At 41.6% G+C, this 16,501-nt stretch overlaps 1 protein-coding gene across 1 annotated transcript in view; it reads left to right on the forward strand.

Moving 5' to 3' along the window:
* Positions 1-16,204, forward strand: part of TRANK1 (tetratricopeptide repeat and ankyrin repeat containing 1) — a 119,700-nt gene extending 103,496 nt beyond the window's left edge. Inside the window, exons 21-22 of the mRNA XM_089678254.1 lie at positions 8,660-8,761; positions 14,614-16,204. Coding sequence (XP_089534380.1) covers positions 8,660-8,761; positions 14,614-14,708 — 197 coding nt within the window. The 3' untranslated portion in view covers positions 14,709-16,204. The remainder of the gene's footprint in view (positions 1-8,659; positions 8,762-14,613) is intronic.
* Positions 16,205-16,501: the final 297 nt, after the last annotated feature.

Below are 16,501 nucleotides of genomic sequence, written 5' to 3' on the forward strand. Positions count from 1 at the left end.
CCAGAAGAGTAGTCAAACGAGCCAGGGGTCAGAGCAGGAGAAGTCAGCGAAGTCAGGATCCAGCAGGGTCAGCAACGAATCAATCAGCAGGAAACACACTAGCAGGAACAGGGTAAGAAGACCATATGGCAACTTGTGTCTGTGCAGGGCTGGTTTAAATAGCTCGCCCTTCACTGACAGGCGCGTCTGGGTCCTAGTGCCTGCCCAGCGCCGTCATAGGTGACAGGCATGCCTGGGTCCTAGTGCCCGCCTACCTGCATGTCTTGTCGGACACCTACGCATGTGCAGACTCATGCGTCGCGGTGATCCCTGACAGTTGTATTCTCTACTTGATTTGTGTTTCTGGACTCAGAGGCTTGTCTGTGCTGCCAGTGTGGTGGTACCCTGTATGTTTCTACTTACTTTGTCATCTTCTGTTTATATTGCTACTTAACACCTTTATTCAGCATGCAGAATGTCTCCTGTATCTCCACTAATGGCAAACAGGGTTAAAATGTTGCCATGGAGTGTTCGAGGTTTGAACCTGAAAGTGAAAAGGGCCCTGGTCTTTTGGTACCTTGAGCAATATAAACCCCAACTGATCTATCTCTAGGAAACCCATCTTACTGGCAGCAAAGTACTGGCCCTCTGTAAACCCTGCCTACAACATGTGTTTCATGCATTGTAATCTGTTTATACTAGGGGTATAGCAATCCTTGTTAGTAAATCATTATTATTATTATTATACAGTATTTATAAAGCGCCAATAGTTCGCTCAGCGCTGTATATTACAAAGGGGGATAGAACATGTGACAGAACAATACCAATACAATGCAAAACATGAGGGGATCGAGGGCCCTGCTCTTTGGAGCTTACAATCTAGGAGGGAGGGGATGGTGGCACAGGAGGAGATAGCTGTGGGGGATGGAGTGGTAGGAAGAGTGGAGGAGGTTGGCAAGTTAGCAGGGGGTGGGGAAGGCTTCCCTGAAGAGGTGGGTTTTCAGGGTGCGCCTAAAGGAGAGGAGAGTAGGTGATAATCTGATGGGTTGGGGCAGGGAGTTCCAGAGGATGGGTGACACCCTGGAGAAGTCCTGGAGGCGGGCATGGGAGGAGGAGACCAGGGAACTAGAGAGAAGGAGGTCTTGTGAGGAGCGGAGTATGCGTGCTGGGTGGTACTTGGATATTAGGTCAGTGATGTAGTTCGGGGCAGTATGGTGGACAGCTTTGTACCTCAGTGTTAGGATTTGAAGTCATTGTTTTGTATGATTCAGCAGGTTGGTGGCTGCAGAACTGATCATCAGAGGCATGACATATTTATTTGTCAACCTCTATATTCCCCCGCCATTTGACCCTCAGATGTTGCAAGCCCTGTATGATAATGGCTTATCTTCTAATCAGTAAAAAATGATCATGCTTGGTAATTGTAATGCTGTCATTCACCTCAAGCTCTACTAATAGGCACAGGGCCTCTGCACTAGGCCTGTTGGCCTGGAGAGATGCCCTGGGCCTAACAGATCTCTAACAGTTGAAAAACCCTGATACAGGGCAATACTCATGCTTGTCCTCCACACATGGTTCAACTTCTTGTAAACATGTAGCTTTAGGCTGCCATGGTGTTCTTCCTCATATTGCTGCTGCTGCATTCCTCCCTGGGGGGATCTCTGACCATGCCCCCTTGCAGATTGTTTTATCTGTTGGTTCTCGTATATTTTGCTTTACTCGGCATCTGCAGGCAGGATGGCTCTGGAACCTTGATACAGTTGAATGGGTTAAAGATCCCATGGTTACTTACTGGGAACATAACAGGGGGCGGTTGGCCCACTGGTGGAGTGGGATGCTTTGTTAAAGGGTAGTATACTTGTATACTCAAACATGTTAGAACAACCCTTAACAATCTAATCCGAGACTTGAGAGTTCCCAGCAGCAGTCCAAATAACAGTTTGCTAATGATCCTACTAATCAGAATATTATGAAACTTCATCAGATTTGGAGGGATTTGCTGTTGCACAGGACTGATCAGGCTCCATGAGAAGCTTTTTGAGTGCGGAGGCAAAAATGGAAAATTGCTTGCAAATTTTGTGTCAGATTACGCTGTGCAAATGGATGTTCCATGTATTAGAGCAGTGGATGGTGCACTTCGACTGACCCTATGGAAATTTTGGAAGTCTTTTCTGACTTTTATGCCAATCTTTATCCTCCCATTGCCCGGCATGATCAATCGCTGTTATATGAGAGGTTGCAACAATTCCCCATGTCTGAATTCTCAAATCAGGTCAAGACTTTAAATGCTCCGCTTACTCTGGATAAAATAAAAGACGTTCTTTTGTCTCTTCCTAATAACAAAAACCCTGGACCAGATGGTATCCTGTCAGAATGGTATAAATTATAAGTGGAAGAACTAGCTCCAGCACAGATTTATATCTGCAGTCCATTAACTGGGGATTCTATGTACCATGCCCATATTGTCTTCATTCATAAACCAGTTAAGGATTATTTATGCAATATAACATGAAGTGAATACTTGTGCGCTACTACAGTGGTATTATAAAACACTATAAGTGACTATCTACTGTGAATATGGTGGTGCATCAACACTAATACACATACTCATAAAACTGTGTAAATGGTACAATAAACAAATTAAATAATAAATGTGTGTCGCGCTCCACCTACTAAAAACTAATAAAATATAAATATTGCAATAATCCTCCCTTTCAAACGTGCATCCATGCACAATATGTGCAAATGATGTATATAAATATAAATAAAAAATATTAAATAAATAAAATTGAGTAAAAATAAAATTAAAAATAAGTGTTGATTGATGATAATGAATAAATGTGAGCACCTAAGTGCTGTAATTGATCAATGTGTAATTATACGAAGTTAATTATGAATTAATAAAATTAAATATTAAAAACCTCTAATAAATATTTTATAATTCCATAAACATGATCTCAATATTACGAATGAATAGTGCAAGTGAAATAAAACACAAACATGATATAAAATTAGTGATATATAAAGTGTATATGTGATGAATAAAAATGGGAAAAAAGTCCTCTTTATAATCTTGCTGTGCTGATAATTATATATGCTCACTACATAGCCCAACCGTTAAGCAAGGCTATATGAGCATTTTGTCCTTAACTGGACATGATGTAGATATGCATACTGTAATTCTGTATATAAATGATGTTAAGATGGACTGTAATAATATTTTCCTTCCACTGGGAGGCTCCCAATCCCTTCTGGGCTGGATGGATGAGGATTTCTCCCCTCGTCCTGCAGGGGTCTATCTCCTATTTCCTCTTCCCTTTTGTTCCTCCAGTTTAATACATGGAAAAGAGAAATTCCCACATAGTGCCTTATCTTTTTGTATAATTTTATTAGATCCGAAACAATGCGCACTCACATTAAATATAAAAACATATAGCGTTTTGCCCCAGCGTGTGCTCGTGCACAGTGACAGTACTCGCCGTTCTGCTGAAAGTGGCGTCGTGACGTCAGAGCCCCTCCCCTTATTAATTTTATTTTTACTCAATTTTATTTATTTAATATTTTTTATTTATATACATCATTATTTTCACATATTGCGTTTGAAAGGGAGGATTATTGCAATATTTATATTTCTTTAGTTTTTAGTAGGTGGAGCGTGACACGCATTTATTATTTAATTTCTTTACAGATAAGGATTGTTGTCTTGGCGCATACAGGCCTATCTGTCTCCTAAACATGGACCTGAAGTTCTTTAACAAGGTCCTAGCAACTCACTTATCCAATTTGGTTGAGACACTGGTGAACTATGTCCAAACTGGGTTCAGCTCTCAGATGTCCACTGATATTAATGTTTTATATGTTTTTTATTTAAAGTTTTTCACTTATGTTCAAGTCGCGCATTATAATCGAGGGAATAGAATTGTCTTTACACTTGATATTGAAAAAGCATTCCGTTCTGCAGATTGGAGCTATATGTGCATGGTCCTCGAGAGAATGGGATTTGGCCCCTCCTTTCTATGTTGGATCAATTTAAGATCTCGTATTCCCCAAGCATCTATTAAACTCTGTGATACTCAGTGAACTTAGTTAAGTTTTTCACTTATGTTCAAGTCCTGCATTCTAATTGAGGGAGTTGATTTGTCTTTACACTTCATAATAAAAAAAGTGATTCTGTAGATTGGAGCTATATGCGCATGGTCCTTGAGAAAATGGGATTTGGCCCCTCCCTTCTACTTTGGATTCATTTTAATATATCATAGTCCTCAAGCATCTGTTAAACTCAATGATATGATCACAGCCCCATTATTAAGGAGAGGGCTGCCCCCTGTGGCACCAAATATTTGCCTTTTATGATGGAGAACCTGGCAGTAGCAAATTGAACGCAGCAGTGAAAAGTCTAATGCGAAATAAGTTGGAAGAAAAAGTTGTGCTGTACGCAGATGACATGCTGTTTGTTTCTCCAAGACCTGCGAACTGCTCTGCTCACTCTGGAGGAGTTCTCAGTTTACTGGCATAACGATAAACTGGGTGAATCAAAAATTCTTCCTATGACCCGATTCTACCTCAGGTGCAAGATAGTACTTTTCCTCTTCAGTTTCAAATATTTTGGTATCCAGGTGTCCAGTAACCTTGCAGAGTTTGTGCCTTTACATTTTTTACTTCTGTCCCTTACAAAAACGAAACAGTTTTTGCCGTTCTCTATTATTGGTAAGATTCATTTATGAAAGTTAAATTGCTCCCCCCTTTCTTATGTGTTCAGAAATGCCTCTTAGTGGATTCTTTGATCCCTCTTTAAACAACTAGATGCACACATTTCCTACTTCCTCCCAGATTTAGCTTAGCCATAATGAAGCAACTGTTTAGTTTGGGTGGGTTGGCCCTTTCTAATTTTTTCCAGTACTCTGCGTTTGTATGAGGGTCTGCAATCACTCTCATTCACAGGATACCATGAAAACCGCAATTATGTCATGGAATAGAACCCAGGTTCTTCATAACAACATCAGTGGTCTGTTTATACCCCTCTGTGGAAGAGCCCTAATCTTCTTCACTTTCTTTGCCTCCCTGAGCCAGCCATTTGGGCTTCGTGCATAAGGTTTTGGGGGGAGGGGGGGTTGTTTGTGGTACATTTCTACAGTTTACTGCATTACAGACCCAACACTCTCTTGCCAACTGGTACTTTTTTTGTTCCCTGCAGCTTCATCATGCTTGTATGTCTCAGTTTGATATCACTAGAACCACTAGCTATGTCACAAGATTGGAATGCCTTTAAGATCTAAGTCCCAGTCTAACATACACTCCAATATATACGAGACATTGCACTTAAATGTAGAGAAAAACTGTCCCAAGATCTTGCATCTCTGGACAATGAGGACAGGAACGATGTCTGGGACCACTCATTTCAGCAAATGATCTCAGCCAGGGACAGGCTCATACAATTTAAAATAGTTCATCTTAGTCATCTCATGCCTGTGAGGCTAAGTAAGCTCCCTGTTATTCTTTCTGCTGCCTGTTGGGGGAGCGCTGACACTCCTGTAAGAAACGGGGGGGAGGGACTGATGGCCTTGGTGGACACCTGGACCCAGGACATTCGAGACCCTTTGGGTCCAGAACATAGTTATCAGGAAAGTTAGTCTTTCACTTTCTTCCCCCTGCCTCGCTTTATATTATCAAACCTACTAACATACTCACAAAGGCTGGCAGATCTCCACATTTTGCTTGCTCAGGTCCTCTCTCAGGGAGCAGTGGCTCTTGTACCAGAAGATAAAAACTATTCAGGGGTATACGGTCTCAGAGCCCAGCAGTGTCATTCGGCCCATCTTGAATCACTTCTCTTCAGTTTCTTTTGGGTTCAAAAATCCCATATTGAATCTACTAGGTCAGTTGCCTTCCTACTGTATTGGAGGAGATTTCTGCTGAGGAAGAATCCTCACCCTCTGAGGCATCTGATCAGGATGATACACTTGCTATGGAAATCTCTCCAATATTTAGTGGCTGCAACTGTTTGAAATGAGATATCAAACGTGTCCCCATTATATACTTATAAAAAGTATACAGTTTTTAAACCTTTCGTGACAACACCGCTTACAGCTGGCCATTCCTTTTTCTATAAGGTCATGGTCACTTCTGTGACATTTGCACAAATATCACAGGGCCTACTCCATACATGATCTGTGCCATATGAATAACTGTGGCCAGTCAGTTAATCACAGCAAAACAAACTGAATCAATTTCATTTAGTAAAATGCTTGATTATAGCAGTGGAATTCACAGCTATAAGCACTCCTAATGTGTAAAAAAGAAAAAAAATCCTGATCACATCCCCAGGATAGTACAATGTTACTATGGTATCATTATATTACTCTAGTCAGTGTGTTAACAAAAGACAAAAATAATAAAAAGAATATAAAAAAAAAATATATATATATATATATATATATATATATATATATATACCGTATTTTCCGGCGTATAAGACGACTTTTTAACATTTTAACTTTTTACTGCCAGCCAATATGTGACGGTCGCGGCGTCAGACCCCCCAGCCCTTCTCACCAACTCGTAACTGAAGGATCCAGAAATGAAATTAGTGGGTTTTAAATTGATGTCTGTTTTAATGCTATCTCTAAATGCGTTTGAAGCCCAGTGAAGGACTGGTTTATGGCTTTACGATTACCTCCAAGCAAGAGTCTCACAGACGTACTGGGCCAAGGCTAATTGGGGTTTATAAGCATGAAGCTATCCCGTTGGGCCTGATGCCTGTGATCTCTCGGCATACATACAGACCACATTCCTGAGGGAGGGGGGATTAGAGGAAGAGAGATTGATACAAGGTGGAGGATCCTTAGCAAGATGGATGACCGTGTCCATCTCTGTACGTACAATTGCTACAACAGGTCATGTGCTTTCAGAATATAAATGGTTTAGGGGTCTTTTACAAACTATAAAAATCTGGTTATCATTTTTCACTTACAGCTTTCAGAGTAAATGGTTTTTATATACAGTTTAGCACACCTCCAGTTTCACAAAATGGCGCAACTTAAAATTTTATTAATTTTTTATTAACTCAATACAGTTTTAGCTTTTATATTTAGTAGGAACTTGGCAGGAATTTTTTAAGTTTTGTCATGTATGTACCAACAAATAATGACTGAATATTTTTAGTGAAAATAGAAAACTGATAAACATTTGCAGAGGTTTGACAGGGCCTAAAAATCAGTAGCACCTTCTTTTAATTCTACTGGTCATTTGCTTTCAGAAAATGTATGGTTTGGGGGGTCTTTTACAAACTCTGCAAACTGTAAGGGGAAAATTTAAAAAAAGGAAAAAATTGCAAAAATGGTCTGACCACCTGAGTTTACAACTGGAGCACATGGTCTGGCAGTGAAAGGGTTAAAACTATCAGGGATATTCCCTTAGCTCACCTTGCTTGGATGTACTGCTACTGAGTCCTTTTGGAATTCAGATTATTGCTTATACTTGCTGAGGGCTTCTGTAAGGGCTCCCTGCCCTCTTACTCCACCATTGCTAGGTGGATTAGGCAAGTTGGTGCATTTTTGTGTTTCAGAATTAGACATCTGTATCTCAGATTTACAAGGCTGCCACTTGGGCTTCTACCGAGTGGATATTCAAGCTTCCTCAGATGCCATTTTCAGGCACAGGTGCAACAAACTGCTCTGCTCTCTCAAGCCCTTCTTTTACTTGTTATATGTACCTTTTTGCATTGTTTGAAAGTGCTATAAAAGTACCCGTAAAAATAAATCCGTAAAATTATTTTCTTGAACATTACAGGACACTGGTTCTGCTCCTTTGTTTCTTATAATCCACTCCTACTATTGCTTGATTACAAAACTGAAGGTGAAAGGATTACGGAGAGCATTCCTAATGGCTTTGTGTCAGGAATGGACTCGCCAATGGTGGTGGGACTCACCTGCCTTGTGGGCTGCAGTACCAGGGCTGACCAGCGGGTGCTCTCAGCAACCAGAAGCTCACTCCTGCAATCGGCCATCACCTGAGGCTGATTGCAGGAGGTGTATTTAAGGAATGGCCAGACCTGCAGTCAGTGCCTTGGTGCTTGTTTCCCAAGTGCCCTGTTTCCTGTATCCTGTCTCCTGCCTGCTCGACTCTCCTGCTTGACTCTGACTCTGATAGAACTCCGCCTGCACTGACCCCGGCTATTCCTGACCATTCTTCTGCCTGCTCCTGTTGTACCTTTCTGCCTGATTGTTCCTGACCCGGCCTGCCTGACCACTCCACCTCTCCAGCCCTGACTGCACCTGTACCTATTACCATAGTTTAAGGTTTTGTTTTGCACTGTGTTTGTTTATTTTGTGCAACTCATAATAAATATTATTATTATTTAATCATTTCTGAAGCCTGCTGTTTCCCTGTGTCAGTCCACACATCTCTGGTCATACCGGGATCGCTGACACTTTGATTTGCCAATGTTCAATATCCTGAAGGTAGCAGTGTAATCCTACATTCCTGAATACCCATCTATGTCCTGTAATATACTACAAGAAAATAATTGTATTTGTTAGGCTTTTTGCCCTACCTGTAAGGTGTCCATTATTTTTTGTAGTTCCAGAGTTGTATTTTAATTATTCAGAGCAACTAGGGCCAGATTTTCAGTTTATTTGTTTAGATGACAAGTATTTAACTATACTTTATTTTTTTTGTACAGCTGCAGAATTACTGAAGAGTCCAGTGAATGATTTAAGTGACAGCATTTCTGAAGGTCTTGAATTGCTGAAGAAACCTGAGCAGCAGTCCTCAAAAACAGCAGGTACTCTTGACTGTACTTTTGATTGTGTTCATTTTAATTATTCCTTCCGGTAAACATGTAGCTAAAAGCTTTTAGAAGCTGTTGTTATATCTGCTTATCCTGGGAGCCATCCAGGATACCACGGGCCACCCTTTTACATATGCACCAGTGGATGATCAAATGGTCTGCTGTTTGTTCACTCCTTTTTAGGAGAAGTACCATAGTGATGCATTTGACTTTGGTTAATGTAATGGCACTGCCAATTTAGGATGAATTTGGGTCACTTCAAGTGGCACTTAGCTCTACAAAATGAGTTTGTTCTATTTTAAAACCCCAACCTGGGGGGGCTGTCAGGAGTCAGTAAAGAAAGCCGTATGTAAGGCAAGGCCATACATGATTCATTTTCTTTCAATTCTCCCATCCACACATTCGAGGTGGATGGGGGAATTCCTTCCGCCGTGCTATTGTTTTCTGACAGCCGAAAGTCTTCGCTGCTGTCGGTATACACCCATGAGCACCTCCCGAACATAACTGGAGGCAGTGACCGAGTGAAAATTTTCCAACAGGCTGCTTGTTCAGAATTCGATCGGAAGATTGACTTCTGTACAACCAGCCTGCCCATACATGAAGTAAAATTTGGCTGGTTCGGCTGGCTTAATCTCAAACTTTTTTGCCGGTGATTGCACAGAGCTAAAGGATCTCTACCCATGCACCCATGTGACAGCACTTGGACAACCACTATAGCAGCACTTTCACATGCTCATCCATACTCAGAAGTACTATCTCAATCAAAATATTGTGCTTAGGGAAAAAAATACTCCCAGCAGAGTACAATAATGGGTATACAGTGTTGGCAAAAACTACAGAGAAAGATTGGGCGATGCTTATATCAGATGATTGCAAAATTGGCAAACAGTATAGTGTAGCAATGGGGAAAGCGAATAGAATTCTGAGGTGCATCACTAAAGGGTACTAATTCTTTATAAAAATCTCATTTAGAATACGGTGTCTAGTTCTGAAGCCCCTCGCTTAACCACTTGCCGTCCGCCTGCTGTTTCATAAACGGCAGGATGGTGGCACTCCAGGGGCGGGTTGCCGTTCATAAACGGCACTCGCCATTTCTAGCTGTGTGCGCTCCCTGGGAGCGCGCAGCACCGCGATCCGGTGCCCGCTGTGTCCTCCGGACGGGACCTCTGTACGAGGTCCCGATCATGTGATCACTGATAGGCCAATCGGTGATCACATGCAAAGTAGTAAGCAAGATGTCACTTGTGACATCATTGCTTACTACGTGTGAAATCTTTGAATGATCACAGAGGTCACATGGTTCAAGGCTATTCACAACAGCCTTGTACCATATGACAAGCTGTGACCAATCACAGCTCGCTCAGTATTTCTCAATGGCTGCAAGAATGCAGACAGAGAGAAAGAGAAATTATTGCTTTTACATCCTATATGCTTACATGCTTTTACATCCTAAAAATCTTCATCACCCCCCACAAGTAGTACAGTGTCACCATGGTGACACTGTACTGCTAGGGTGACAGTATGTAAAAAACAAAAAATAAAATAATATAAAAAAATAAAATAAAAATGTTTAAAAATTATAATTTTGGGTTATAAACTAATTTTTTTTTTTTTTCTTTCACTAAAAATATAACGGAATACATTTCAGCCAAGATTTATGATGAAAGATTATTTATTTGCAAAATTTTATAAGAAAAACACTTTTCTTTTTCAAAATTTTTGGACATTTTCATTTACATAGCAAAAAAAATAAAAATCCCAGCGGTGAATAAATACCACCAAAATAAAGCTTTATCTGTCTCAAAAAAATGGTAAAAAATTCATATGGGTACAGTGTTGCATGACCGCGCAATTGTCATTCAAAGTGTGATAGCGCTGAAAGCTGAAAATTGCCCTGGACAGGAAGGGGGTAAAAGTGTCCGGACTGGAAGTGGTTAAACAAATATTGATCAGATAGAACAAATCCAGATGGGCAATAAAACTAGTAAAAAGTCTGAGGGAGGAAAAACATATCAGGAGAGACTGCAGAAACCTGAGTCTTACACGGATCACGAAAATGTTCCAAGCTGCAGCAGAATGTATGTGGCTGGATGTGCAGGTGGCTGCGGACAGTTGTGGCAGCTGAGCCTCTATACAGTAACAATATGCTGAAACGGGCCACGCTGTCTGGCAGTGTTTGAATGTAAACGCATGTGATTACCTGCAGCAAAGGGCGGATTACTGCTCCTGGACGTAAACGGTTTGTGTCCAGGGTCGATCGTCTATCCCTGACTGCAGGTAGTTGGTGACTGTGCAATTTTACATGTGAACACTGGCAGACCGCTGCGGGAGCTTTTAGCCTGTCATTGCTTTGTACAGGCTCCACAACCATCTGCATCAACCTATACATCCAGCTGCATAATGATTCATGCTGCGATAAACTTTTTTGGCAAGCGAATGAGTCCTTAAAATTAACGTTTTGAAGAGAGGGGGATGATTGAAACCTTTTAAAGTGGTTCTAAAACCTTAATGCATCCTATGCATTAAGGTGAAAAACTTTTTGTGCTGCAATATCCCTCCCAGCCCCCCCTTATACTTACCTGAGCCCGATCTTATCCAGCGTTGTGCACAAGAGCAGCAGCTCTGGCCTCTGTCTCCCTCCTCACTGGGCATATTGATAGTAGCGGAAGCCATTTGCTCCCACTGCTGACAATCAAATGCTGTGCCGAGCGAGCTGGGAGTGGGCTGAAGTGGAGGAGCCTGGAGCACCAACAGGGGGCCCCCAGAGGAGAAGGATCAAGGCTTCTCTGTGCAAAACCATTGCGTAGCGCAGGTAAGTACACCATGTTTGTAACTTTAATTAAAAAAAAAAATAGGAAGCTTTAATGTCACTTTAAATGCAATATAAGCATGTAGTAAGGTTCAAGACGGAGGTATTTTCAATAACGTTCTGGAAGGAAGTAGTTTGAATATTAAGCCAAGATCAAGAACACAGGCACATAACTTTAAACTAGCAGGAGGAAGGTTGAAAACTAGCTTCAGAAAGTTATCAACTGTAGGAGTAGTTGATGCTTGCAACAGACTCCCAACAGACATAGTCAACAGCAAGAAAATTTAAACATACTTGGGATATAGAGCTATACTCAGAAACATACCAAGTGATGGTAGAGAAAAGCCAAGTGGTCCATCGAGCCTGTTCCTTTTTTATTTTTCCAAGTATATCTCTTCGCTCCTGGCAGCTAATTGAAGTGGTGTGGGAGGAAGGGAAAGTGAAGCGTTCACTCTTGTGGAGGAGAGTTGAGCGATCCTTTTAATGTGATGTACATGGATAGCAGTGGCAGCCAAAGTGTCAAGGTCCTACCTTTCCTCAGAGCTTGTGCATCCCATGTGCTGGCGTCCATCTTGGGTTTCTGCAAAGCATGGTGGGAACCTTTATGCCTTCAGGCTTCTGCGGCTCCTCCAGAAGGGTGTGGTCCCTCACATTTAAGCCTGCTGTCTGCAAGTGCTCTCTGCATTTGTGTCTTGTGTGTTAGTGTTGCTGTAGCTCTGTTTATACTCTCGTGGCTCTCCTGAAAACTGACTCGGCTTTTGACTAGACCATTCTCTGCGTTTTCCATTGATCTGAACTCCCATTGCTGAACCCGGCCTGTGACCTGTTATTCTTGTCTACCGTTCTGTACCGTTTGTCCTGTTATCGACCCGGCCTGCCCGACTACTCTTTGTCTATCTGGTGCCTACCAGCTACACGCCATTGACGGCGGCCATTACCGCAGCTGGGGTGTCTCAGGGGCCGCGACCTGGTTCCTGGCTGCGTCAAGTCCATCCCCACCATCAGGGGCCCTGGTGAAGGGCAGCCTGGGACTTAGACTCCGCGCCCTGAGGGACTCCGGTCTGTGGGTGGTGGTCGGGTGCCAGTCGGTGCATGACTCTGCCACTAGGCCTGCCTGCCTGTTCCACAGCTCCTGCCCTGACACAAAGCTCTACAAGAGAGCAAAGATTCAACCTGCCCACTGGGAAGATAAGTATTGCTGATGTTTTTACAGGGTGGCTTGATCTCAGTTCTTTTTATACTATTAACAGAATTCCTTTAATGTAGAAATTCCATAATTTATTGCTTAAGGCGATTGTAACTGTATTAGTGCACCTGCGACCGAAACAATGGAGCACTGTCCGGTATTCTTTTTTTTTTTATTTGCACTGTCATACAATTTTTCAGGACAATCTTTCGGAGGGGGCATTGAAGAAGGAGGTACACCCGAAAGCTTGTCCTGAAAAATTGTATGTTAGTACAAATATAAAAGTATTATGGACAGTACTCATTGTTTCTGTCATCATTTGTTGAAACTTGTGTAGGTAAATTATGCACTTTTTTTTTAGTTTGCTAAGATTTAAGATTTTTAAGATTTAACAAATTTGTCATATGAAAATGTTTATTATTATTATACAGTATTTATAAAGCGCCAACAGTTCGCTCAGCGCTGTACATTACAAAGGGGGACAGAACATGTGACAGTACCATAACAATACAATGTGATACACGAGGGGTTCGAAGGCCCTGCTCCTTCGAGCTTACAATCTAGGAGATATGGTGGCTTTATTAAATAAAACCAGCCACCTTCCCCTGGCTGGTAATATGTCCATTGTGTATAAAAAGGCTTTGGAAATCATGTTTTCTTGGAGAGTTGCTGACTCTGCTCAAACAGTTGACGTTGAATTTTTAGTATAAGCCCTGGTTCACACCAAAAGCGATTTCAAAGTGGTGTGAGATGGCCCCATTTAAAACTCAGCTTCAAAGTAGCTCTGATATCGACACGGTGCGATTTTAGTGCCTTAGTTTACCTTATAGTCTGAGAGTTAAATCGCACTGAACTGGTGCAGAAGTAATGCAGGAACTATTTTTCAAATCACACTACTTGGAATCGTACCTGTTAAGACCCTACCATAAAGGTTCATTACATGCAACTTCAGGTTTGATTTGTAAATCGCATGTTGCACCTGAAGTTGCAGCTGTATGAACCAGGGTTACATGTGCGTGTGCCTAAAGTATCTTTTGATGCACTGTATCCATGTACAACGTTGTACCACTAAAACCTTTACTGTGTCAGTTATTATTATTATTATACAGTATTTATAAAGCGCCATTACAAAGGGGGACAGAACATGTGACAGAAAATTACCAATACAATGCAAAACATGAGGGGTGCGAGGGCCCTGCTCTTTCGAGCTTACAATCTAGGAGGGAGGGGGTGGTGGTACAGGAGGAGATAGCTGTGGGGGATGGGGTGGTTGGAAGAGTGGAGGAGGTCGGCAAGTTAGCCGGGGGTGGGGTCGGCTTCCCTGAATAGGTGGGTTTTCAGGGTGCGCCTAAAGGAGAGGAGAGTAGGTGATAATCTGATCGGTTGGGGCAGGAAGTTCCAGAGGATGGGTGACACCCTGGAGAAGTCCTGGAGGCGGGCATGGGAGGAGGAGACCAGGGAACTAGAGAGAAGGAGGTCTTGTGAGGAGCGGAGTGTGCGTGTTGGGTGGTACTTGGATATTAGGTCAGTGATGTAGTTCGGGGCAGTGTGGTGGACGGCTTTGTACCTCAGTGTTAGGATTTTGAATTTTGATCCGTTGCGCAATCGGAAGCCAGTGGAGGGATTGGCAGAGGGGGGTGGAGGACACTGAGTGGAGGGATTGGCAGAGGGCGGTGGCGGAGAAGGAGCGGTTGGAAAGGTGAATGAGTCTGGCTGCCGTATTCAGGATGGACTGAAGCGGGGATAGCCAGCGGCGAGGCAGGCCAGTGAGGAGGGAGTTGCAGTAGTCGAGTCGTGATATGATGATCGTTGTTCTTGTGCACTGTTTTACCTATCTTCTTTGGGTTCCAGGGTTTCAAGATGAATATGAAGTAGACTATGGAGACTTTGAAGAACTCTGTAACAAGAAAACAAAGAGAAGCAAGCGAAAGGCTAAACGACATTGATTCTGCAGATCATTTATTATAAACATAATGGCCGTGATATAAAGCACTTAAAGAGTTTTGCACCATAAATTCACCATATTGTGTTGAAAACAATTACTTCTCTGTGCCAAATGTTCACTGGTTTGGTTAAAGAGCTTAGAAGCCCCAAAAATTACACAGAAGTAGTTAAGGAAGACTAGTTATGGGTTTTAGCAAGTTAGTTAACTGATAATTTCTTTTTTGCTTACTAGATGAGGTGACTTGATGTTTAATTAAGCAATTTTGGCACTTTTATTAAAGCCTTATTAGCCTGAAATATATTGAACTGGTAGAGTTCACTAAATATGTTTATTAAATCTTAATGAAGAACATTCTTTGATTATGTTAGATGACTTCTGATACTGTTTATGTTGCATATAGCAATTGAAAACAATTTCTCAGTTCAGTTATGGAATAATCTAAAATAATTTCAGACTTTTTTTGCCAATGTCTCATTTGCTTTATATATACATATGATAAGGATGTTAAAAAAAATAAAGTTGCATTGAAGCACCAGTTAAGCCAGTTCTGTGATATTGACACTTCTGTCCTGCCAGGAAGGTCACATTTGTATTTTAGTTCAGCTTTATGGCTTCCTGGGTTAGAGATGTGACACCAGAAGGTACAAAGCTAAACCAAGAAATTGCATTGTAGCATGATTAGTTGGGTAGCACAGCAAAGGGATATAAATTACAAAACCAACCAATTTGGCAGGTAAAACTATTTCCATATATATTTCAACTACCATATTTTTCGCCATATAAGACGCTCCGGAATATAAGTCGCACCCAATTTTAAAGGAGGAAAATCTAGAAAAAAAAGATTCTGAACCCAATACATATAGTAATTCATCCCCCATATAGTAATTCATCCCCCATATAGTAATTCATCCCCCCTATAGTAATTCATCCCCCCTATAGTAATTCATTCCCCATATTGTGTCAATTCACTTACCTTTGCTCCGCGCGTTCCTCTCGCCGTGTTCCCGCGCCGTTCCGGTCTTCAGGGCTGATCCACGAGCAGAGGGGGTGATGACGTCAGCGCGCACCGCCGGGTGTACTAAGATGGCCGACCGCTCCAGAGATAGGCCAAAGCCGCGGCCTTTCCTACGGCCGTGGCCGCGCCTCACGGTTTCTCTCTCTATTCGTCGTATAAGACGCACCAACTTTTCCCCCCCAGTTTTGGGGAAGAAAAAGTGCGTCTTATACGGCGAAAAATACGGTATGTATTAGACCATTTTTGAGGAGTTGCTCATGAACCAAAACCCGCTAAAGTACATTGCAATTTATCAGGCATGCATTGGTATAAACAGAAAGTATATACAATACAGATGCATACATTTCTACAAAACGTATGTTGTAAAAAAAATAAAATTGCTTACTGGTTTTCTACTGATATTGGCATTGAACATGAATATCTGTCCACAAATTAATTATTGGTAAAAAGCATTCTGCAGAGCTGTCATACACAGTTCTGTTTTTTTTTTTTTTTGGGGGGGGGGGTGTATATTCTTTTTAAGTTGCACTTTTATATTTTAAGATACTAAAATAGGCCTAGTAGTCCAAGCTCTGTTTTAAAAGCACTTATTTTTGCTTTTTTTTTTTTTTTTTTTTTTTTTTTTTTTACATGAAGATAGCATATAGGAAAAACAAAAATGTACATAAAGTTTCTAACCTTATTTTGTTTTAAAAGATCACCAATATATTTTCTTTGATTGAATGGAAGGTGAGGTAAAGAATGTATAAATATCTTTAAGTCCTGAGCTGTGCATTCCT

The sequence above is a fragment of the Staurois parvus genome, unplaced genomic scaffold (genome assembly GCF_062004578.1).
Source record: "Staurois parvus isolate SC_StPar_1 unplaced genomic scaffold, SC_StPar_1.0 ptg000201l, whole genome shotgun sequence".
NCBI classification, from domain to species: domain Eukaryota; kingdom Metazoa; phylum Chordata; class Amphibia; order Anura; family Ranidae; genus Staurois; species Staurois parvus.